We start from the raw sequence: 23,391 nt of genomic DNA, 5'->3' as shown, positions 1-23,391 counted from the left end.
GGTTTTACATATTAAAAATTATAGTCATACCACAACACATTCCAACAGTACAAGATCCACACGAATCTCTCTGCACTTCCCACCTCCCTCTCCATGGGTCCCATTGTCAAACCCTTTCTGCTGCATCTTTTATAGTCATCCAGATTTTTGTATCACCATTAGATCCATAGTTCTTGTTACATTACAAGTGTTATTACAATCCCGCTAACGATTTTAACTATTTACAGTGGTCTCCAAGGTATGTTATAACACCCCCCCCCAATTCCTTATTAAAGTTTTGATCTTCCTTGTTTCTGATCTTTCTGGTCATCTTTGCCATTTCGGCATAGTCCACCAACTTGATCTACTATTCTTCTCTGGTAGGGACTTTGTCTTCTTTCCACCTCTGGGCTACAGTATCAACATCCACACAGCTGTTCTTACGTACATGAACAGTCTTTTCTGGTCCTTTGGGATTTCAGCACCTATAATTCCTAAGTTATTTTAAACATTTTTTTCAATTCATTAGATATCATTTCCCAGAATGCTTTTATTACCTTGCACGTCCACCACATATGATAAAAGGTGCCTTCTTTTTCTTTACATTTCCAACCAATATTTGTACCTGTCTTATACATTTTTGCTAACTTGCTAGGAGTTAAATACCAACGGTACATCATTTTCATATAATTTTCTTGGCATATTATATCTACGGCATGTTACAATTTTCATATAACATGCCGTAGATTTCAAATCAGTTCTCCATAACTTCTTCCATGATGAAAGCTGAATATTATACCCCAGATCTCTCGCCCTGTGTATCATTGCTGATTTAACCTGTTTATCTTTTGTATACCATTCCAAGAGCAGTCTATACGTTTTAGAAAATAATTTATAATAATAAAATAATAATTTATCTTTAAAAAATCATTTAATAGATGATATTGTAACCAGTCAGTTAATAAATTTCATATCCTCAAAACCCTTCAATTTCAACTGGTGTTCTGCTTCCATTAACACTCTGTATAAGTTGCCCAGTCATTTATCATATTTACGGTACCTTTATCAAGGATATCGTTTCCAGTGGGGAAAGCCACTATGGTGTTTTCTGTTCTAGTAATTTTTTATATTTCTCCCATACCACATAAATTGATTTTCTTACAAAATGATTCAAGAATCCTTTATGTACCATTGCCTTTTCATACCATAGATATGCATGCCAACCAAACCTATTATCATGATCCTCAAGGTCTAAATATCCGTATTTTTTAAAATTATCCATTCCCAAAGCTAGCACAGGCAGGACGCCTCATAATATAACCTTAGGTCTGGTAGTGAGAAGCCACCTCTTTCTTTAGAATCTATTAATAATTTGTATTTTTTTTTCTTGGCCAAGAATAAAATACAAGAGGGGCAGTTTTTTGAGTCTATAATACATCCCGGAAATGCAGGGTCGTTCCTTCCATCTTGTGCCGGTAATCTGCGTCAAACTCCTCCCTTTGAGCCACTGTGAAATAATTCTTCCAGTCACCAACTTCACCTGAAGAAATGCAGAAGCAGAGAAAGAGAGAGAGAGAGAGAGAGAAGAGGATTTCAGAATTAAGGAGACCCTTTCCCTGTGGCTGAGAGCTTCACCCTGCGACCACTTTGAAAGGTGGCATAATCTCTCCTAACATAGTGGGTTTCTGAAATGACTATTATTTGCTTTTTTTTCTCTTTATATTTATAAAGGACCTTTATATCTACAATGGTCCTCCTTTGGGTGTCCAGCACAGTGAGTATAGGTTTTGTACATATAACCCAAGTTGTGCTTGAGTAATATGTTGTATTACTCTACCTATGTGTATCTGCTCAGAAGTAAGCCATATTGAGTTTGGTGGGACTTCCATGTAGATATATCTAAGATAGCAGCCTAAAGCTCTCAGGATGGCCTTTACCAAAGATGTCGTCGACTTTGAAGAAGCACCAACTCAGGCTGAAAAGGAGAAATGAGCTTAGAGGAAGGCACGTTTGGCAAACCCTCACTGTGATCAACTCCCACCCGGAAACCTATGTCCCCACTGTGGAAGGATGTGTGGATCCAGAATTGGCCTCCACAGTCACTTACGGACTCACTGTTAAGACCGTTTTCATGGAAGACAATCTTACTCGGCTACAAGTGATCGTCAAATAAGAAAGCGCTTGGTGACTACACACTTTGATTCCCTATAAAGTTAGCAAAATGCACTTCAAACCACTGGAACAGTCTCTGGGCGATACATTGGGCCCAGACTGCATAAAGGATTACTCTCCCCAGTTAAACTTCACTCCCCAATTTTACCCTTCTTTGTGGGGGAACTTGTGCAGCCGGAAACAATGTCTTTTGAGGTCTTAAAAGACCAGCATCACTTACTCACCTTTCCTCATAAAGTTGCCTTTTGTCTTGTCAAAGATGACGTCGGGGACGGTTTCATAATTTGTCATTGGGTTCTTCTTCATGGTCTGGAATGATGCGTGGTGGACAATCTTCTGAATGGCATCCTCAGGCAGATCAACCTCCAGGAAATCTTTCACACGACGGACCTCGCGAGCCAAGTCCTGGCGGATACATACAGATGGATGTGGATGGGAGTGAGGTCGCAACAGAGCAACTTGGAACTGCAATTTGCTTATAAGCTCCAGAATGCCTCTGAGGTTCCTGAGAGTGCAGGAAGGAAACACTAACTGTCTGGTTGGTTCTTTTTCAAGAAGCAAAACCCAATGGTCTCTGGATCCCTTCCACATTTCTGCACTTGATAAATTTACTTTTGCATCACATGCCTCTCTGTTTCAAACACGCTTTTTTTTCCAAGTTGTGCTTCACACAGCCTTGACCTGGAGGCAGTACAGTAGTGTTAAAATTTCACATTTCTGAGGGCAACCTGAGTGAGGAACGTGCCCTCTGCACATGCTGGGAGATTTGTATTACTTCCAGGGATGGGAGATAAATTCGGTTGAGTTCGCGTTTTAATGCAATTCTACCTAATCTGCGCTTCTTGAAACAATAAGCAAACTGAAATGCAGCTCTGAAGTTCAGACATCTCTGAATTTTGCAGGAAAGCGAGCCAAAAAAAAAAAGGTGTACAAATGCATATGTATGGGGAAAGTATACATGAACGGCTCAGGGCCGCAATACCTCAAGGACCCCCCTCTTCCCATATAAACCTCCCTGGACTCTGCATTCATCACCTGAGGCCTTCGTTTGTGTGCCTCCTCCACGTGAAGTCTGGAGGGTGGCAACACATGATCAAACCTTTTCTGTGGTAGCTCCCCATTGGTGGAATGCTCTCCCCAAGGAAGTTCATCTGGAGCCTTCTTTATATATCTTTAGGCTCCAGGCGAAAACATTCTCTTCCAACCAGGCCTTTGGCCGATTCATATTCTACACCCACCTCTTTCATGTCCTCATAGAAGAGGTACAGGATACGGTGGTTTCCTTTCTCATCCCAGTAACGCCGGACATGGTCATACCAAGAGCCCCAGGGAACTGAGGGACAAGTGAGATAAGATGTAACAAGGATTAAGTCTGTTAAAGGAATCAATTAATCCAATGCAATCCCACAGTCCTATCCCATCCATGTGTACTTAGAAGAAGTAAGTCCCACTCCGTACAGGGGTACCTATTTCCAGGTATGTAGCAGAGCTGGGAAACCGGTGGCCCTCCAGATGTTGAGGGAATCAGCTCCAGCCAGCATGACCAATGGTCAGGGACGATAGGAGGTAAAGGCTGCATTGTTCAGTTTTCCTGACATTTCCCTAACCTTTAATTTGCACGTTATATTAAAGGTTTCAAATAGTGTTTAAGGCACTTCTGGAAATACAGGCTTTCTCAGTATTGGCACCGACTTGGTGGAACAGTCTATCACAAGAGACAAGGGCCCTGCGGGATTTGGCATCTTTCCGCAGGGCACTGGTCTCTTGTGATAGACTGTTCCACCTGGCGTTTAGGTTGGTTTCTGTTTGATACTTATGCTTCATTCTTTTATTGGTGGGCTATTTGAAAATGAGACTGCAGTTTTAATTTTGAATTTTTAAATTTGTATTTTAATCTGTATTTTAAATTGATTGTTTTTTATGTTTTTGCTGTGATTTTAATTAGTGTTAGCCGCCCTGAGCCCGGTTTTTGGCTGGGAAGGGCGGGGTATAAATAAAAATTTATTATTATTATTATTATTATTATTATTATTATTATTATTAAAGCACAATATCTTGTTATTCGCTTCTGGAAAATAATCTGTTTGTAAGCCAGGAACCCTCTCGGAAACCCAGAAGTTTGTTACAGGAAAGGGGCTTTGTGCGAGACGAAAAATGGGTGAGGGCCAATGAAAAACCAAGGGAACCTGCTTTACATGAGTCTATAAATTCCAGGAGTCCCTGGATACTTTCCCTCTAATTCAGTGGCCTTCAACTGATGTGGATTGGGGCAGCACCCTGATATAAGGGGGATCGCAATGCTGTTGAGGTTCAAGGTGGCTCTCAGAAAATTCAGTTGCTGCTGTTCTGATTCATTAGACACCCCATTCATCATGGAGAGGGAATCAGGTCATCTTCTGTGCCCCACCCTCCCCATGCCCAACAAGGACTAATTATTCAAGATGAGCTCCTTCTCCCAGAACTGACCTTTGCCCTCCATGAATTTCTTAACATAGCCATCCCATGGCCCAGGGTCTGGCTGCGTCACGTTCATCTGGTCAAAGAAGTAGTAGGAAACCAGGTTGTCCTTGGCATTACGAGCGACATATATCACCTGCGAGGGACCAGAAGGGAGAATGTTATGAGGCGGCATCGGAGCAGGATTGAGGGGTGGGGGGTGGCAGGAAGGGATGAGGTAAGCGACACTTACTTTGCATTTCTTTTCCCAAAAGCTTTTAGGAACAAGCTGGAAGGGGAGGTGGGTTTTGATCACACGAGGAGATGGGGTATCTACCAGAATGCTGACCCCTAAGAAAGAATCAGAGAAAGGGTTGGATGAGTTAGTCCGCTGCCTGTGGGTTTTTCCCCCACAAGTGGAGCTGTGCGCCTGGGTTTTCTGGGCTCACCTGAAGGCACCGGGGGTGGAGAGCATATTTCTAGAAATGGGATCCGGATGTACACGGGAGCTCGGCGAGCTTTTTCCACATCGCCGCCGGTAAGGACCAGGTCAACAATCTCTTGAATCCATGTGGTACCTGAAAGCCCAGAGGAACAGTAAATATAGAGATCTACTAGAACCTAAAGGGACGCAGGTGGTGCTGTGGTCTAAACCACAGAGCCTAGGGCTTGCCGATCAGAAGGTCGGCGGTTCGAATCCCCGCGATGGGGTGAGCTCCCGTTGTTCGGTCCCTGCTCCTGCCAACCTAGCAGTTCGAAAGCACGTCGAAGTGCAAGTAGATAAATAGGTACCGTTCTGGCAGGAAGGTAAACGGCGTCTGACCAAACTGCGGGAGGCAGTGGAAGACAGGAGTGCCTGGCGTGCTCTGGTCCATGGGGTCACGAAGAGTCGAACACGACTAAACAACTAAACAACAACAACAACAACAACCTGAACTGAAATCAGGGTTTGGTGAATCTGTCAGTTTCCCTTTATCTCAGTCTTTCCAATCTTAAGTTCGGTTCTCCAAACTTCCATTCACCTTTGGGATTTTATTTTTTTTAAGTCCTCACAAAATTGAAATTGGTGCAAATTTCTCCTAATATACCTACGTTGGCATGCAATTTTAACTAACAAACATTTTTGCAGATTTCCCCAACTACAATGCATTTTGGATATGTTATTTCCACTAATATTGGCATTTTGAGGTGAACTTTGCCCTAGCATAGGCACTTTTTCTACACATTACTTGGTTGGAGACCTACACTGCAAAATTTAAAGATGTGTGAATTTTGAAGGCTTATGTTATCAGCCCCACAAGTGCTGTTGGGATCCGATTTGGCCCAGACAGAGGAGAAAGAAGAAGTGGGGGAATATACCATGGGAACCAGGGGTGGAGGAAGGGGATCTCCCCTTTCCACTCTGGCTTCAGCCATTTCGGAGAGGAAATAGGGATGCTAGCTCTTGCCTCCAACCCTTCAGTGGAGCAGAGTGTGTCCATGGAAGCTGGGGAGAGCTTTTATAAGCCACGGGGAGAGGCTGAACAGGAGGAGGCAGCCTTGTTACCGACAACAGAGCTCATGCTCAGCATTGCTGCAAGGCAAGAGAGTCTTATGAGTGAGAGCCAGTGTGGTGTAGTGGTTAAGAGCAGTGGACTCATAATCTGGTGAACCGGGTTCGCGTCTCCGCTCCTCCACATGCAGCTGCTGGGTGACCTTGGGTTAGTCACACTTCTTTGAAGTCTCTCAGCCCCACACACCTCACAGAGTGTTTCTTGTGGGGGAGGAAGGGAAAGGAGAACGTTAGCTCCTTTGAGACTCCTTAGGGTAGTGATAAAGCGGAATATCAAATCCAAACTCTTCTTCTTCTTGTACCTCAACTTTAAAAACTTGTCGGGAGGAGTGGGGAAGCCCATTTTGGAACTCCCTGCCCTGCTCTGAATTGCCAGCTCCAGAGGAGCGCTGCATCTGAATAAAGATTTCTTTAAATAAGTAAGAGCCTCAGTCTGTGTTTTTGGGGAGCAGGAGTCAGGACGAAATGACTGCGTTTTGCTTCACGTGTTGTTTCCAAAAGTGCTGGCTAGGCAGGTATATAAGAAGAGTTTGGCTCTACCTCGAATGTGAAGTGCATGGACTTTCTCCCTCATCCATAGTTCAAACAAATGCAAAAGCATTTGCCCACATTGCCTCCCCTCTAATGTATAACTCTCTCTTAACTATTGGCCATGCTAGCTTGACCTGTCCCTGCTGTTGTCCCCCTCATGCATGCCTCTATTACATTTTTTTAAGCAGATACTAAAAAAAAAAAAAACTAAGCAACAACATGTCTGCTACTTGTTTGTTCCACTTATTTAATATCCTCCTCAGTCCTGAGGGCTTACAACACTCAAGCATCTTGCGGTAACTTAAAATACAAATAAATGCTTTGCACATTGCACAATGAAACCAATTTTTTGGAAAAACAATAACAACTTATGCATGTTTACGTTTATGAAATAATGTACCATCCTTTCGGAAAGAACTTTTTTTTTCTTTTTGGTGCTTTTAAAGCCATTTCCTCTGTCAAGACACATATTTATGTAACTCCCTAAGGTGAGAGAAAATTGAGCAACCTTACAGCAAAACAAACACATGAAACCAACCTAAGGAAATAAACCTCAATTTCTGCTCCCTTTCTCCCGATTTTTTTTTATTGGGCCCAGTGCATTTCTTCACCAGAGCAGCAATCACCAGGATGGGCAAATTTGACAATTGTGGTTTCTCTCTGTTTCTTATCTTTCCAGTCTTTCAGTTCTACACATTTCCATGTCAGTTTGCTGTGTTGTTGCCCTTTTAAAATCGCCATGAAAGTTCACCAGCATTTTAGTGAGAAATTCCTCCATGTTTTTGTACAGAACTTTGCCTAACATGCACGTTTTTGCAAAGCAATTTCTCCCAGAACAATGCATTTTTCTGTGCTGTTTTCACTCACACATGCATTTTGATGCATATTTTACCTTTAGTATATTAAATTTTGTACACATCAGCTGGCTGGATAATTCTCTTGCAAAATCTGGAGAGTGTGCCAAATAGGTTGGTTCAGCTTTAAAGGTGATCGGAATATAATTTCTCCCTAACAGTTCCTCCTTATTTCCTGGATAACAGGAGAACTGTGAGGGTGCTTTGAGGTTTGTCTCCTTGGTCTTCCCCCACCCCACCTGTTTTCTTGGGGGCATGGCACCTGCGATTGCTGTGGCCCTCCTCCTTACCTTCTGTTTTTCCTTCTGCAGTCATACAGCCCTAGTTCCACACCCCGCCTGCTCCCCTTTCTGGTGTCTCACCTGCTTTGGGGTAAGTCGATAGAAGCAAGTCATCTGACCGCGCCTGGAAGTTTTCAATCGGAGCCCACTGTTGAGCAATGGGCTCCATCAGGGGGATCCCATGGACTAGCTCCAGCGGGAACCTCCGGAAGACCTCCTTGTGCTCATGCAAGAAGTCATTGTAGTCTTTTTGGTTGGCCATGGTCCGAGGTGCGAGGGTTGTGTAGCCCTTCACAAAGAAAGCAGCAGCCTCCTGGGTGTAGCCTGCCCTCTGGAGTTATTCTCTAAGAGGGTTCTCCACTTCCACTCCACAACTGTGCTTCTCGTCCTGCTTCCAGGCACAGTTGCTTCCCAGCCTGTTTTATTTCATCACTCTTATGCAATCTAAAGGGCAACAGGCTAGTTCCTCACTCAGGAAAGTCCAACCCCAGGAAACAGCTTTGATTTTATCATTTCAGCCCAGCCCATTGTTTTACCAGCCAACAGAATGGCCGCAGGGGGTGGATGGGTGGAGTGTATAGGCAGAATGAATACAGTACTAGGCTTTTTCTCTGAACACTCCCAGAACCTCCAATTTGTTGATTTTGTCTGCTGTTTGCCTAGATCTCAAGATTCCGCTGCAAGTAATCCAAGAATCTTGGCTGCTTCTTCTACCCTCAGCCTGAAAAGCCTCTTTTCCTCTCGCAGGAAATCCAGACTTCACACAAGTTCTTTCAAAACACGACTAAACTCTTCCCATTGCCTGGTGGAGGGATTTTATTGCAGCCATTGGCTTTCCTGTGTTGAAATTCTTTGGCTCAGTGCCAGAGTGTTTTTAAAAAAATAACAATTAAGAGATAATAGCAAGTAATAGATAATGAAGGAATGACATAAGAGCCCTTCTGGGTATATAAACAACAAATACGGTATACTGTACAGCTGTGTTTGTTGGTGAGGGAAAACTCCACAATTCACAGTTGAGCTATCATCTTTACTGGGACTAAGGAAAACATAACAAATTAGCAAGCGAATTCTGCCGAATTCATTCACAGGCTTAGTATCTGAGTGGTCCATGTTAGCAAAGTGGCTGGGATAATGCAGAGTCAGGAGGGAAAATAAACAGATCAAATTTACTGAGGAAAACAGATCCAGGTGAGCGTATCCTGGTCTCAAAAACAAATCAAGAGGCAATAGAGGTCCAGAGTTACTCTGTCAGGCCTAGAGAAAGAACCCTGGGATCTTGTACAGGGCAGTCAGAAAGTCCACAAATTCCACCTCCCATCTTCAGGTTGGGAAATATTTATTTCCAGGGTTAAAATTCTTGTGTCAGCAGCGCAAGAGACCTGCCAGAAAAGAAAACATAGCACTCCCTGTCTAGAATATTCAAAGTCACAGATCTCCTACTCTAAACGCAATACAGCTGCAATTCTGTGCACACTTACTTGAGAATATGCATTATTAATCTGGAGGATCGGGATGTACGGTATATTTCCATAGAGCTGTGAACATTTAAAGCATGGGTGTAGCAGGGGGGGGGCAGGGGGAAGCTGCCCCCCATCAAGTAAATAAATAGAAATACTTAACCAACAGCTTAGTTTTGCTCCCCCTAACAGAAATCCTGGCTATGCCCATGATTTAAAGGAATTTCGAGAATACCCTCGAAATATGTCTCCTCCTGTCCCTTTCACGGTTCAGTAAAAAGTATATTCAGTGAATAGTTTCAAAACAGAAGGGACAAGGCTCAATTTCGTGTAGGGTACCATACCCTTGAAAGGCATGAAAGGCAGGAGGTCCGTGATCTTCCCCTTTCTCAAATACGACTAGAAAGGCGCTCTGCACATATCTCAGAAGCACTCTCAACAAAACCGATTCCGAACGCCCGATTCGAGCGCGACCCCTAGAGGACATTTATGTCCAGTGCAACCCCCAGCGTCCCGTCATTCCCGGGCTTCCCTGTGCTGTCAATCAAGAGGACCAAACGCCCCACCTTCGACCTGCTCCTCCCCAACGTGGCTGGCCTTCGCTCCGGCTCGCCAGCGCGGGCGAAGCCCAAGTGAGGGCGGAAGTGCCGTCGTCGCCGGCAGGTGCGGGCGAGCGGACGCTAGAGTGAGGGCGGAAGTGGCGTCAATGGCCGGGGTAGGGGGGAAGAGGAAGAAAAGGGCTGGTGCATTTGGCGTGCGGGGTGCTGGAGGGACGGGAGGATGGTGCTGATCAAAGAGTTGTGAGTACTGGGAGGGGTGTGGGGTGCGCCAGCGTGGGTGGTGCAGGGCATGGGAAGGGTTAACTAGGCAGTGGGGAGGGGGCTTTTCAAAAAAAGGGTAGGCGATAGACAAGGGACCCGTCTACATATGGCTGCCCCTTTCTACGGCTCTTCCTTCTGTATTTTGCTGGGTTTTTTAGAGCGCCTAATAATGTGCGCTGGGTGAGATCTGATATTTTGGATGAATGGGGCCTTTTGTTTCTGCACTGTAACGGGCGGCGCTTTCCCATATTCCTCTGAAAAGCAGAAGCGGGGGGTCGCCTTGGCCCATTCGGTTTACCCTGCCAGGAGGTTTCTCGCACACCCAGTGCTGGATCCATCTGGGGTCCCTGACCCGGCATGTTTTCCCAACAGGAGGCGGCCTGGCTGCCTCCACACTTGGCTTGCTTTATAGTTTATACCGTTATTCTCCATTTCGATGTATTTACCCCCCCCCCCCATCCTTACCCTCCACCCATGTTTTTCCACCAAAGCTTAATAGAATAATCAGTGAGGGAGGAGAGCAAATGAGAAGTGCCATCCTCGGATCCCTGAATCCGTCATAGTCCTTGTGCACTGCTCGGCTCACTTTCTTTAAACTAAGGCCTGTTGATTTCCAGGAACTTACTTTGGAGGAAACACGAAATGTTTGCAATTTCAGAGTGTTACCGCAAATCACGCTGGGCACTGTTTCAGGGGAAGTTTGCAGCAGCAGCAGATTTATCTTTGTTAAAGCCGGCTGGGGCATGCGCTGGAGGAGAATTGTAGGAGAAAATACCTTGGGGGTGGGGAGATGACAGTCCAACTTATTTCATCTGGCACATACAATAACGTTGCCTCAAAGGATGCAGCACACTTCCAGGGAGAAAGCCCCTTTTAATTCAGTTACAGGCAGGTAGCCGTGTTGGTCTGCCGTAGTCGAAACAATTTTTTTTTTTAAAAAAAATATATTCCTTCCAGTAGCACCTTAGAGACCAACTAAGTTTGTTCTAGGTATGAGCTTTCGTGTGCATGCACACTTCTTCAGATATACTGAAACAGAAGTCACCAGACCCCTATATATAGTGTACAGAGTAATACCCCTCCCTACCCTCTCACTATATATAAGGGTCTGGTGACTTCTGTTTCAGTGTATCTGAAGAAGTGTGCATGCACACGAAAGCTCATACCTAGAACAAACTTAGTTGGTCTCTAAGGTGCTACTGGAAGGAATTTTTTACTTTTTTATTTTGTTGCTTTTAATTCAGTAAGGCTTACTTCTGCATAGGCCTGTTTAGGATTGCACTGTGAGTTTAGGAAGGTTCTCTGTGCATATTAGTGTGCTCTTCCTCGGGGCAAAGGGGACAATCTGCTTTGTGTTTCGATTTCAGCAAAACGTCTGCAACACCTTTAAAGCACATCTCCCCCGGCTCCCTGGGATTCTGGGCACTGTGTAGTTTACCACTCACAGAGTTGCAATTCCCAACAACACTCAACAGACTACAGTTCCCATAGTTTTTCGAAGGGAACGTGTGCTTCTAATGGTACTTTAAAGGTATACCATGTACATGGCCTTCAAGTTTTGAGATAGCAGGGTCCTGCATATGTACGTTATTGCAATGTGCTATGTATGTGCTCCCCTTAGCAGACTGGAAATTGCAGCGAGTGTTCAGTGCAGCTGCCAAACTGATAATAGGCACCAGACAAGTACTGTACCTATCACTCTCATTTTGCCCAGTTGCAGTGGCTCCCAATGGGTTCCTGAGACCAATTCAAAGTTCTGGTTTTGGCCAAGAAAGCTTCCCACAGTTCACCCAGGACCCCTATATCTAACAGAACACCTCTGCCAACACATGCCTACACAGGTCCTGTGGTTGTCATCAGAGGCTTTCCTCTTCCTCCCAAGAAAGGTCCTGTGATTGGCAACAAGGGAAAGGACATTTTGGCTTCTCTCTCCTCCCACCCCATCTATGGATTGGCCTCCCCGGTGAGGCCCACCTGGTGTCAAGTTTAATACCTTTTTGGCACAGGGTAAAGGTCTTCATCTACTTCCAGGCCTCTGATGGTATTTGATAGCCTTGCTTATTAATTCAGGTGTTACTGTTTTAAAGCTGCATTTTACGTTGTGGCTTGTTCTTTGGTGTTTCTACATTTTTGTACACTTTGATATATCGTATTGTAAGTTGTTTTAAGGCTAGTTTTAGTGGCAGTTTTCTAGAAACCTAATGATGATAGTTTAGATGCAGCAGTAGTGCTTTATAAATGGGCTTGGTTGAACGGTCTGTTAAATACATTCCAGGCGAAATAAAGTGTGGATGTGCTTTTTATCTGGGACATGTGGCAGTGGAGTGTGAGAGCTTGGGCAATGGAGGATTCCCTCTCTAACTCTTGTTTCTCTTTCCTCTCCCTCCCCCCCCCAACTCCACCATGCTGCTTTTATCTCCATCCTCCAAAACCAGCCGGGTCGTGCTGCCTTGCTCCGTAGAGGAGGTAAGTTCCATTTACATACAGTGGAATTAGGAAGTGTGCAACCTTGCTGACCCCCTAGTTAATCAATGGGAGGGGGGAATAATGGGTTGGCATAAATCAGCAGAAAGTTTGGGGTGCTTTTCTTCCTGCTTTTCAGAGGTGGGGCCAGAACCAAAAACCAAAAGGGCATTGCCCTTTTCTGTCTGTCTCTCTCTCTGGCTCCCTGTTCTCTCCCTCTCCCTCCCCACCCAGCAGGAGTTGGGGCAGGCAGGCCTCGCCAAGTGACTCCTATGGCCTTCCTCGTCCCCAAGACCTGTGCCCTATTTGAAGGCCAATGGGGCAGGAGTATTTCCCCTTCTCTCTTTCCCAGTGCTTGGAATGAGCTTAACGGACTTCATCAAATTAGTTCAAAAGTCTCTAAACTACATCTGAAAGTAGTTTCCAGAATTGCCAAGTGATCAAAACTTGAATTAAATTTGTTTCGGCTTAGAACTTTGAACGATTTCTAGTTTTAACTTCAAGTTTGTTCTCTCATCTGTGCTTTTCACTCTATAGACTCTCGTCCTAGGTTTTTTTTTTATACTTTTATACTTCAGCACAGGAGCATTTTGAATACGGGGGGGGGGGGGGATTCTTGAGGATCATTTGGATCAACTTGGAACTGTGACCTGAAGGCAACTGCTTTGTTTTGTAAAGGGACAGATTTGAACTGGGATGAGTTCCTTTGGGGACATGTCGAATTTGAATCTCCTGTTTAAAATGCCCATTTCCAACCTCTGCTCTTTCCCTCTTCAGTATCAGGTGGGGCAGTTGTTCTCTGTTGCTGAAGCCAGCAAGAACAACACTGGCGGCGGCGAAGGGATTGAGGTGCTAAAAAATGAACCTTACGAGCGTGAAGGGGAACGGGGGCAGTTCACCCACAAGATCTACCACCTCCAGAGGTAAGGTCCTTCCTGGGCACGGGCATCCAAAGGCATGGGCTTCCTCTGATGCCCTGTTTTTCTCTCTCTCTTGCAGCAAAGTTCCTGGATTCATTAAGATGTTTGCCCCTGAGGGGTCCCTAGTTGTTCACGAGAGAGCCTGGAATGCCTATCCCTATTGTCGAACGGGTGAGCCAGGGAGAGGGATGGGAGAAGGGGCTATGTCTGTAACTGGGACTCCCTAGATCAGGGTTTCCCAAACTTGGGTCTCCAGCTGTTTTTGGACTACAACCAATGGTCATACTAGCTTGGGGTGATGGGAGTTGTAGTCCAAAAAACAGCTGGAGACCCATGTTTGCGAAACCCTTTTCTACCTAGATGCTTTGGTAGGGGAACAAATTTGTCTGGAGTGTTCTCATTTCCCCCCCCCCAAACTCTATCTTGAACGATCCTTTTGAACAATGGTTGAGTGGCAAAAATCCAGGGGTTGTTTGGCAGAGATTCTGGAAGTGCTGTACACTCCATTCATCACTGCTCTGCTTAAGCTGAGAATATAACCTAGAAATGCACCCAGCAGACTCCTGCAACATGCAGCCTATTGGGAAACTCTTTTCGTACATTACTGCTCTTCTCATTGACACAGGCCAGAGGAACCTCAAGTTTCCATAGAACAGAGTTTGAATAAAAATTCATTTTGAGCAAGTGCTGGGAAAGTTTTCATAGGCCAAGGGCCACATTCTCATTTGGGCAACTTTCTTTGGCCGGTGTTGGGTGTGTCCTGAGGCAAAAGTGGGAGAACCAACAAATGCAAGTTATACATTTGTACAGTTGGTTTCTACACAAACTCGCATGCCCCGTCCAGTCCAGCAGGAAACATTATCAGAGTTCAGGGACAGTCAAAACTGGTGTGGGAAACCTTTGGCCCTCTAGATGTTGCTAAACTACAATTCCCATCATCCTTGGTTTTGGCCATGTTTGCTGGGGCTGATGGGAATTGCAGTTCAGCAACAACTGGAAGACCATAGCTTCTCCACACTTTGTCTAACGTGCTGGATATATTGGGCTAAAACTGTCCTGTGTGATTTGGGTTACATAAATGGCAACTATGGCTAGAGAAGACTTATATCAAGCTGATTAGGGAAGGTTTTTAGTTTCATTATTCTGCACTAAAATGTTCTGTCTTTCTCTTCTTTCTTGTGGTCCCGTCTGCTGCAGTTATAACGGTAAGTGACTTGGGGAAGGGACATCTGTGGGTTGGTGGGTGGGCAGGCAGCGCTTCTCAGTGAACCCCAACTCCCTCAGATTCTCTGGGTACATCTGTGTCCTCGCCTATCTCCAGTAAACTATTGCACACCCCTACCCCATGAAGTCCACTTCTCATGAGTCACACACCCACATCCCGGAATGTCGCAGAGCATTCTGGGCAATATGTCTGCTCAAGTCACGTGTGGCTTTAGGTCTGCGTGTGCTCTTGTTATCACAATGTTTTCTGGGTAACCATTCTTCTCTCCTCCCTACCCTTTCCTTTTTGGACAGAATGAATATATGAAGGATGATTTCTTCATCAAAATTGAAACCTGGCACAAACCAGATTTAGGTGACCAAGACAATGTAAGTGATGAGAATGAAACACCACGTTTTATGCAGAGAACCAGGGCGCCCAAGTCCTGCTGAATTGTACTCTCTATTAATAGAAAGACCGTGGGCACAGTTGCACTGTTTTATTATTAAGGGGGGGGGGATGGTATTTGATTAACCAGCATTTTTTTCTTTCTGCACAGAGAAAATATTGTGTATCTGGAATAATTGTTGTTATTTATGTCACTTATGAGTTGCTTCCTGTGAGGCATCTAGAAGTGATTTACAATACAATGGCATATGTAAAATAGTTGCATATGTAAAAACAACTGAATACAAAAGAAACACAAAAAATTAAACATAAAAATGCTTTTAAAATAACACCACATACAGGAAATCAGTTCAGATCCAGGACAGATACCAGCTGGTGTAAATAATTTAGACTTTGTTAAGGTTCCATTGCATATATAATAAGAAATAAAGCACTTATTCTTGCAAATATCTTGAAAGCACTTTAGAGGAAACTGTATGGAAGAGAAACATGCTTTATAATTAACTATTGGATGCAGTTTGGGGTTACCGGGGTCTTTTTCTCTTCTAAATGACTGAAATATTTGGCAGTATTCAGGGATGCAATCTTAAGGTATTAAACTTTCTGTGATTTTTATTGCAGCAAATCTGGGTTACATATGTTATTATTATTTAATTTCTATACAGTCATGAGAAATTTGAATTCTGTGGTTTTACATATCAAGACGTAACAACCATCTGTTTTTAGGTCTTAAAATTAGGTAAATACAACCTCAGATGAACAACAACACATGACCTATTACTCCGTATCATGATTTATTTAGCAAAAATAAAGCCAAAATGGAGAATCCATGTGTGCAAAACTAAGTACACCTTATGATTCAATAGCTTTTAGAACCACACTTAACAGCAATAACTTGAAGTAATCATTTTCTGTATGACTATATCAATCTTTCACATCATTGTGGAGGAGTTTTGGCCAACTCTACTTTACAGTTTTGCTTCAGTTCTTTGAGGTTTGCTGGCATTTGTTTATGCACAGCTCTCAAGGTCCCACCAAAATCTTGTGTGTTTTGATGTAAAATACATCATCATCATCATTATTATTAGTATTATTATTATTAAATTGAATTGCCTAACACTCGTTGTCTTTAGGCCAGTTACAAAGCATATATCATAATACGGAAGCATATTAAAAAGTCAACAAAGTTCGATCAAACTTTCAGTGCTGATCACTCCCATTTTTGTTTCGGGTGAGGACATAAAAACTCTTCTCTCTGCAGGTCCACAGCCTCGATGCAGAAACTTGGAAAGATGTTGAGGTGGTCCATATAGATGTCGCTGATCGGATGCAAGTGTCAGATGACGTAAGAGGCAACCTTGGTTTTTGTTTGGCAGTTGGAAGAGTGTTTGACAAAGGTTAACACGACACAGAAGGCAGGGGAATTCTGGGAGGGAAGGCACCCTTGCCAGCCGTCCGCCTTCGGATAGGAAAGAAGGATCCCTTTGTGGCTCTGGAGTGTGAAAGCCGTGAGCACAAAGGGAATCTTTTTGGTTATTGTAGCATCTGCAAACGCCCTACTTAGAACCATTTGTTCTTTCGAATCGCTCTAGATTGGGAGAGCTCAGGAGAACAGTACCCCAGCGATTCTAGGCTGCAGCTATCCTGCCCATCACTACTTGGCCCGAGGGGCCTTCATTTCCACACACAACTCGCTCCTCTTCCTTCTCCCTTCTTTATCCCCCCCAACACTGACAGAGAAAGGAAGTTTGCTTATATCTAGCCAGGCTCCACATTGTGATCTCATTTGTTCTTGCTGGCCCATGGCCTGCAGAAGGGATGAAAGGAGATCCCCCACTCTGAGTGAGGAGAGGCCCCTGAGTGGAGAGCTTGTCTCTGAGCATATGCTGAGCACTTTCTCTTCGCCACCAAGTGACTAGTCTATTCTCTCTACATCCTTAGAGCAAAGGTAACAGTAGTGGTGGTGATGGCTGGTACCACTAAAACCACATTGTTGTTCAACTTTTTGCGCTGCTCGTAGTATCCAAAATAGTACCCTTTTGCTTTCAGGGCTGGCTCTTGGGTTTTAGATGCTATCAGGCCCTGTTTTTGCGCCAAGAGGAACCTGCCCTTTCTGACTGCTTTTCTACCTGCTGAACAAAGATCTTCATGGCATTTATCCAACTCTGCCCCCCTGTATCTCGTACTGCCGACATTCTCATCTCTGCTCTGTTACCTTTCAGGATTACAAGCCAGATGAAGACCCGGCTCTTTTCAAATCAGTGAAGACGGGCAGAGGGCCTCTTGGTCCTGACTGGAAGGTACGTCCAATCCCCTGTCTTGTAATTTGTTTCAAGGTGCTTTATGGGATGCAATTCATAAATGAAGTAGTAGATAAACGGATGGTAGCAAAACTTGCGAACCAGCCTGTAAGCGTGTCCTGCTCCCTCTCATCCATACATCTCGGGTCTCTTTGTTGTTCTGAAAACAGGCTTTGGCGGTGGTAGTGTAACCCCAGGGGTCTGCAGGTTTCACCTTAGCAAAGCAAAATGCTGTTGCACCAGACCCAAAAGATGGAGCCGTCTCCGTGACCTTTTAGTCATGGCAGGAAGAGAGAAAACAAGTGTTGCAGTGGTCACTGGGTGCAAGAACCGGCTGTAAGATTTTTTTTTTGGCGTGGGGCTGGGTCTTATCAAAACTGGAAGGTGCTGCACCCAGCACCTTCTATATCTGCTGCCAGGGCTGGGGCTGTGAGAGACATAAACAGCAGTCACTCCATGTCCTTACCCATGTGGAACTAACACCCATCTGCTTCTACAGCCAGGAGATTCAGCTGCAGAATGGCGTTTGTAGGAACTCTGGAGAACAAAGGGAGGGGGGGAACTTACAATAATCAGGGCAAAGGTGTGTGTATCCCTGTCTGTTCTATTGTGTTTTAAATACATTTGCAAGCCGCCTGGAGAACTTTGGTAAGTAGGCATGGTGTAAATACTTCTAAATGAAATATTTAAAAAAAGGGTAAATCTCTTTTTCATCCCTGCAAATCCACCTCAGATGTTTCACCTACAAGAGAAATCTCCACAGGTTTGCTTTGAAACTGCAGCAGCAACTCCAGGCCTAATCTCCTTGGCTTCTTCCTTTCTCCCCCTCCCCCCTTTCCCCTATCTCCCGTCCATTAGCGGGAACTAGCCAACAATGAAGATTGCCCCCACATGTGTGCCTACAAACTTGTGAGTGTGAAGTTCCGCTGGTGGGGTCTTCAGGGTCGAGTGGAAAAATTTATCCAAAAGGTAAGAACAGGCTGAGGCTGCTGGCTCTGATCTGAATTGGAGCTGCCTTGGATAGTAACAGATGGCAGAGCAATATTAGCAAATGGGATTTGAGACTTTCTCCAGCGTTGATTTTTTTTTTAGGGGCGGGAAGAGGTTGGGGTAAAAAAAAAAAACCCACCTTGAGCTTGCTCTGCAGAATGCAACCCAGGGACTTTTCCCCTCAGAGAGAGAGAATGTGTAGACTATTATCCCCACTTCAAGGTCTCTTGCATTCTTGTCATCCTGTTTCCTTGAAGCCTTTCTTCTCTTCCTACAGCAAGAAAGACGCCTCTTTACCAACTTCCACAGGCAGCTATTTTGCTGGTTGGACAAGTGGGTGGATTTAACCATGGCTGACATTCGACGGATGGAGGAAGAGACACAGAGGGAGCTTGATGAGGTATTTTGGGGGGGCAGAGGACCAGGTTTGCGGGTGTGAGGTGCACATGGTTTGGGTTGTGAGAGCTTCCCTCACTTTTGTGCTTGAACCCTTGTGGGTGGAAGGCCAGAAGTACAACTTCCCCTGTCACTGGGTCTGAAAGGATGGCTTTGCCCATACAAGCCTGATCTCTTGAGATCATTTGAGGGCGGCCTGCTTCAGATGCCATTGTTGTCGGAGAGTAAGGCAGATGGGGTCAAGCAGCCAGGCCTTTTCTTTTCATGGCTTCCTTATTGCGAAACTCCCTTCCCAAAAAGGCCTTCCATAGCCAGCTCCGTTCCCACTTGTAGAGTCTTAGTTAAAACCCTTTCCTGTTTGTTTTCACGCAGCTAGTCTTGAGGCTTTGTTGATTTCAATGAGCCGAGTTGCTACGCAGATCTGCCAGGCAGGATTTTTTAAAAAAAATCACTGCCACTGTTCCGTTGAGTGATAATCGGTACTCCTGTGTTATATTTGATGCCCCTATGGCACACTTGTTGTTGTAGGTGCAGATCCTCTGACAAGGGGAGGAGTTTCCAACTAGGGCCATAGGTTTTATTTAGTCGATGTGGTTTTGATCCACTAATATAGAAGCGGGAAACCCTGATTCAAATCCTGAAATGTGAAAATTGCCAATGGCGGACCCCATCTTGGGAGAGGCATTCCCTCTTCCATCTCTCACAGGAGGGGACTCCACTTCCAAGACATATGCCATATAAAACCTATAGATACCTATGCACCCTAAACACATGCCATCTAAAATCGGGTATACTTTTTCCCTCCTTCAAAAGCGTTTAGTGATATGCAAGTTTATGTAGATTCAGTTGTTTTAAAACTCAGTTGATCCGCTTAGGGGTGAGAGAAGCTTTGGCCCTCCATATGTTCCTGAACTATAACTCCCATCAGCCCCTGCAAGCATTGCCAGTGGTGAGGAATGATGGGAGTTGTAGTTGTGCTTACCATTGTTTCCTCAATTTGTAGTTTTTTTAATGTCTGTAAATGTATAGTTACATAAATATGTTATGCTTCTGTAAACATATTTTACATATTTGTAAATATATACCTTTCAAGTTTTTTGATGATTAAAACCTTTTTCTATACAACTTTTACAAAATATATAGGAGTCCTGCCCTTATTTGAATCTGTTCCTCCATAAAAGAAAAGGGAGGAAAAACTGGTACATACAGGTGTTTTGTTTATAGATAGATCCCATTTTGCACTTTGGGATTAAATGTGGTTCCTGTCTTGTCCAGAGAGTATTAATGCTTTGAACCCTCAAACCCGATAATGTTTGGTAATATGCTGATGCATTTAAATACAAATGTAATTGATTTTTTTTTTTATTGACAAATCTTTCTGGCAAGGCCATGTGGAAATAAACAGAGCCAGTACTACCATGTAAGACTTGGAAGTTATCCAGCTGCTGAAGGATCTTGTTTTGTTGCAGATACGCCAGAAGGGCACAGTGAGAGGAATGACTGCAGGGGACGAATGAGCGCCCCCTATTGCCTGGGCCGAGAAGTAACAAGGTAGAAGAACGTGGAGAGTGGAAAGCTTTACATAGTTATGGGTGGAAACTGGGTGAGGGTGGGAGGAGGCAGTGATCATATCTTGGCCTCATCAAGCCATGATATGCATGTGCCTATGCCCCCCCCCCCGCCCAGCCAATTTGTGGCATGAGGAAACAAGCCTGGGTGCCTCTGATTAACCAAAGTTTCCCGTATTGTCAAAACTTGGGAGATACAGTTACCACGTTTGGAACAAGCAACGATATCAAGGCAACTTAGAAATATGGTTTTAATACAGTGGTACCTCGGGTTAAGAACTTAATTTGTTCTGGAGGTCCGTCCTTAACCTGAAACTGTTCTTAACCTGAAGCACCACTTTAGCTAATGGGGCCTCCCGCTGCCGCCACGCTGCCAGAGCACGATTTCTGTTCTCATCCTGAAGCAAAGTTCTTAACCTGAAGCGTTATTTCTGGGTTAGCAGAGTATGTAACCTGAAGCGTATGTAGCCTGAGGTACCACTGTATATGGGTTTGTTTTGGAGCTGTTAACCACCGTTTCCTGGTTCAGATAAAACCAGAAACTATGGTCAACTAGAAACTTTCTGGTTTGTTTGCTCCTGCCACGCAGAGAAAGGAAAGGTGCTGCTTTTCGCTGCTAATACTTTCTTTTTTGTCTTCTTTCTATCCCAGGTGCAGTGCCCTTTCTGACCTGAGATTGGACCTCTCTTTGTGGGACTCCACTCTCCCTCCCCTTGCCACCTTGGGAGGGGAAGATGTGTCCCCGTTCTTTTCCGTCCTTCTGGTCCGAAAATACTGTATTCAAAACTGCCCCTGCTTCTGCCGGCACGGGAAACCCCAGGAAACTGCCCTTTACTTCTTACTGATCATGGATTAATAGGTGCCCCCCTCACCACAAGTGGGGCCTTAAAAGGGGGAGGCAAGGACCTTCCAGGGTGGGGTGGGGATGTCTCTCTTTATTTTTGCCCTGCAGGAGCAGGGCTGCATGACTATTAATAAGATTAACCTTAACATTATATGAAATTGTATTGGGGTGGGGAGGGGCTTTCTATAGGCCAAAGGGAAAGGAAGATCAGGAATGCCTAAATGGGGGTGGGGAGGAAGAGAAAACGAGTGAAAACTATAAGGAGCATCATTTTTGCCTTCACTGTGGATTTAAAATTGTCTTTCAGAGAGGCATGGAAACACTGCTTCAGCACCACATTCATCTCCTGGGATTGTGGGGAACAATGACCATAGGAGATTCATTCTCGGTTCTTCCCGTGCCATAATGGTGGAGTTAAAACGTGCCACTAAACTGACTCGTTTGTTTTAGGCAGCAAAGTTCATCTGCCCTGTTTCCAAAGAAGGCCACGTGTGGCTAAAAATTTCAGGGTCTGTTTCTTGACCCTTCATTTCCTCCTTTTTAAATGGCACTGAACTCTACTCCTAGGTTGTTGGTTTGTTTTTGTTTTTTTATCTTCTTTTCCCTGTCCCTCATATCCCAGTTGTGTTGGTGGGAAGGGCATGTAATTTCCCCTCCACTTGGGAGAGTCACTCAGAAACATTTCAGCTGCCCCTTTGGGACTTAAGTGAGGGGGAAGTGGAGGCATTTAAGGCCCAATAGTGCATTACTAAGGATCTGAACAGTATTTTTTTTAAGCAAGAAAAACACTGAAATCTTTTTTTAAAAAAGTAAAACAATAAATAAACTTGAAGTTGAGTTCTTGTCCTGTTTCCTTGTTGTGGGGTGGGTGGGAGACACAGGGAGAGTTAGTGGCTGCTGTGGCTCATTTGAGTACCTCGTAGAGTAGGGTGAGATCTTGCAAGTCCAACCCTATGTCAGTGGAGGAAATTTGCTGATCTGCATAACGTAGTTACCTGGCTTCTGCTTAATAAAAAAAACAACAGCAATAACACCTCTAGCCATGGGAACATCCCACCACCTTCTAAGGCAGCCTGCTCACACTCACAAACAGCTCATACAGTCAGGAAGTTACTCTTAAATGTTTCGTCGAAAACCTGCTTGTCCTTAAACCCTGTAGTTCAGGGCCTTCCCTCTGCAGCAGCACAGAACAAATCTTCCCCATATGTGGCAACTTTTTCAGGAACTGAATAAGATGGCTACTTTTTCGCTTGTGAATCAACTTTTCTCCAGGTTAAACATACCCAACTTCCTCAAAGGTTTTGGTCTCCTATTTTGTTCCTTTCCTGCAGTATAAGATGGGTTAGAGCAGTGTTTTTCACTAGTGTGCCGCGAGATGTTGCCTGGTGTGCCGTGGGAAAAATTGAAAAATTACTTTATATATGGTCAATATAGGCACAGAGTTAAATTTTTTAACATTTTTTAACATTTTCTAATGGTGGTGTGCCTCGTGATTTTTTTCATGAAACAAGTGTGCCTTTGCCCAAAAAAGGTTGAAAAACACTGGGTTAGAGAGAAGCTGGTGTGTGTGTGCTGGGTTTTTTTTTGTACCTGATGCAGAAATTTCCAGAATAAATTACAAACCAGCTCAGTCCGCCTTCCTCACCTCTTTTCTTCCCTTTTGGGAAAGGTAAGAACTGACTTAATAATGCTGCTGCTTCCCCAGCAGGGTGGAAGGGAAGCTCTGCTTCCTATTCCAGCTGTGAGGAACCTTTGGCCCTCTAGATGTTGCTGAGCTACAACTCCCATCATCTCAGCCCACTGGCTATGCTTGCAGAATCCCACAAAAGGTGCATTGTCAAGGTAAGGCATCCCCAACCTGCAGCCCTTCCAGATGTTTTGGCCTACAACTCCCATGATCCCTAGCTGTGAGGTTTGGAGCTTTCAGGGTTAAATAAGCTCAACAGTACAGCCCTCTCACAGGGAAGATGTGTCACAACATCCGGGGTATCTGCTGTATACAGGATGTCTGTGATTTGTGATTTCTGTTCAGTCCTGGTTTCATTTTTGAACCAGAGCGGAGATGTCTTCCATCAGTCCGTGAGTGTCTGTGAATTTATGCTTGTAATTAAAGTTTGCTTGCTTGAAACAAGCTAGACTTTGTGGGAGTTTATTTGCTGGCAAGAAAGGCACACACACCGTTGCACAAGAAGAAGTTTGAACAACTCTGCAA

General features: G+C 44.5%; 2 protein-coding genes across 2 annotated transcripts; one reads left to right on the top strand and one right to left on the bottom strand.

Annotated features, from left to right (window-relative positions):
- Positions 1 to 1,145: 1,145 nt before the first annotated feature.
- On the bottom strand, positions 1,146 to 8,313 carry LOC117058174 (sulfotransferase 1A1-like). The gene is made up of 7 exons (XM_033169157.1): positions 7,887 to 8,313; positions 5,037 to 5,165; positions 4,841 to 4,938; positions 4,618 to 4,744; positions 3,390 to 3,484; positions 2,376 to 2,556; positions 1,146 to 1,519 (listed from the first exon to the last, which is right to left on the bottom strand). The coding sequence occupies exons 1-7, from the start codon at positions 8,065 to 8,067 to the stop codon at positions 1,407 to 1,409; spliced, it is 924 nt and encodes a 307-aa protein (XP_033025048.1). The 5' UTR covers positions 8,068 to 8,313; the 3' UTR covers positions 1,146 to 1,406.
- A 1,635-nt stretch (positions 8,314 to 9,948) lies between these two features.
- On the top strand, positions 9,949 to 22,016 carry LOC117058387 (phosphatidylinositol transfer protein beta isoform-like). The gene is made up of 12 exons (XM_033169531.1): positions 9,949 to 10,065; positions 12,522 to 12,552; positions 13,327 to 13,472; positions 13,549 to 13,640; positions 14,667 to 14,674; positions 14,988 to 15,062; positions 16,343 to 16,426; positions 17,304 to 17,381; positions 18,240 to 18,350; positions 18,649 to 18,771; positions 20,237 to 20,318; positions 20,987 to 22,016. Exons 1-11 carry the CDS (start codon positions 10,046 to 10,048, stop codon positions 20,282 to 20,284), a joined length of 816 nt encoding a protein of 271 aa, XP_033025422.1. The 5' UTR covers positions 9,949 to 10,045; the 3' UTR covers positions 20,285 to 20,318; positions 20,987 to 22,016.
- Positions 22,017 to 23,391: the final 1,375 nt, after the last annotated feature.

Source organism: Lacerta agilis, chromosome 14, assembly GCF_009819535.1.
Source record: "Lacerta agilis isolate rLacAgi1 chromosome 14, rLacAgi1.pri, whole genome shotgun sequence".
Classification (NCBI taxonomy): Eukaryota; Metazoa; Chordata; class Lepidosauria; order Squamata; family Lacertidae; genus Lacerta; species Lacerta agilis.
The sequence above is the reverse complement of the archived record's forward strand: the minus strand, read 5'-3'. Positions and strand labels throughout refer to the sequence as shown.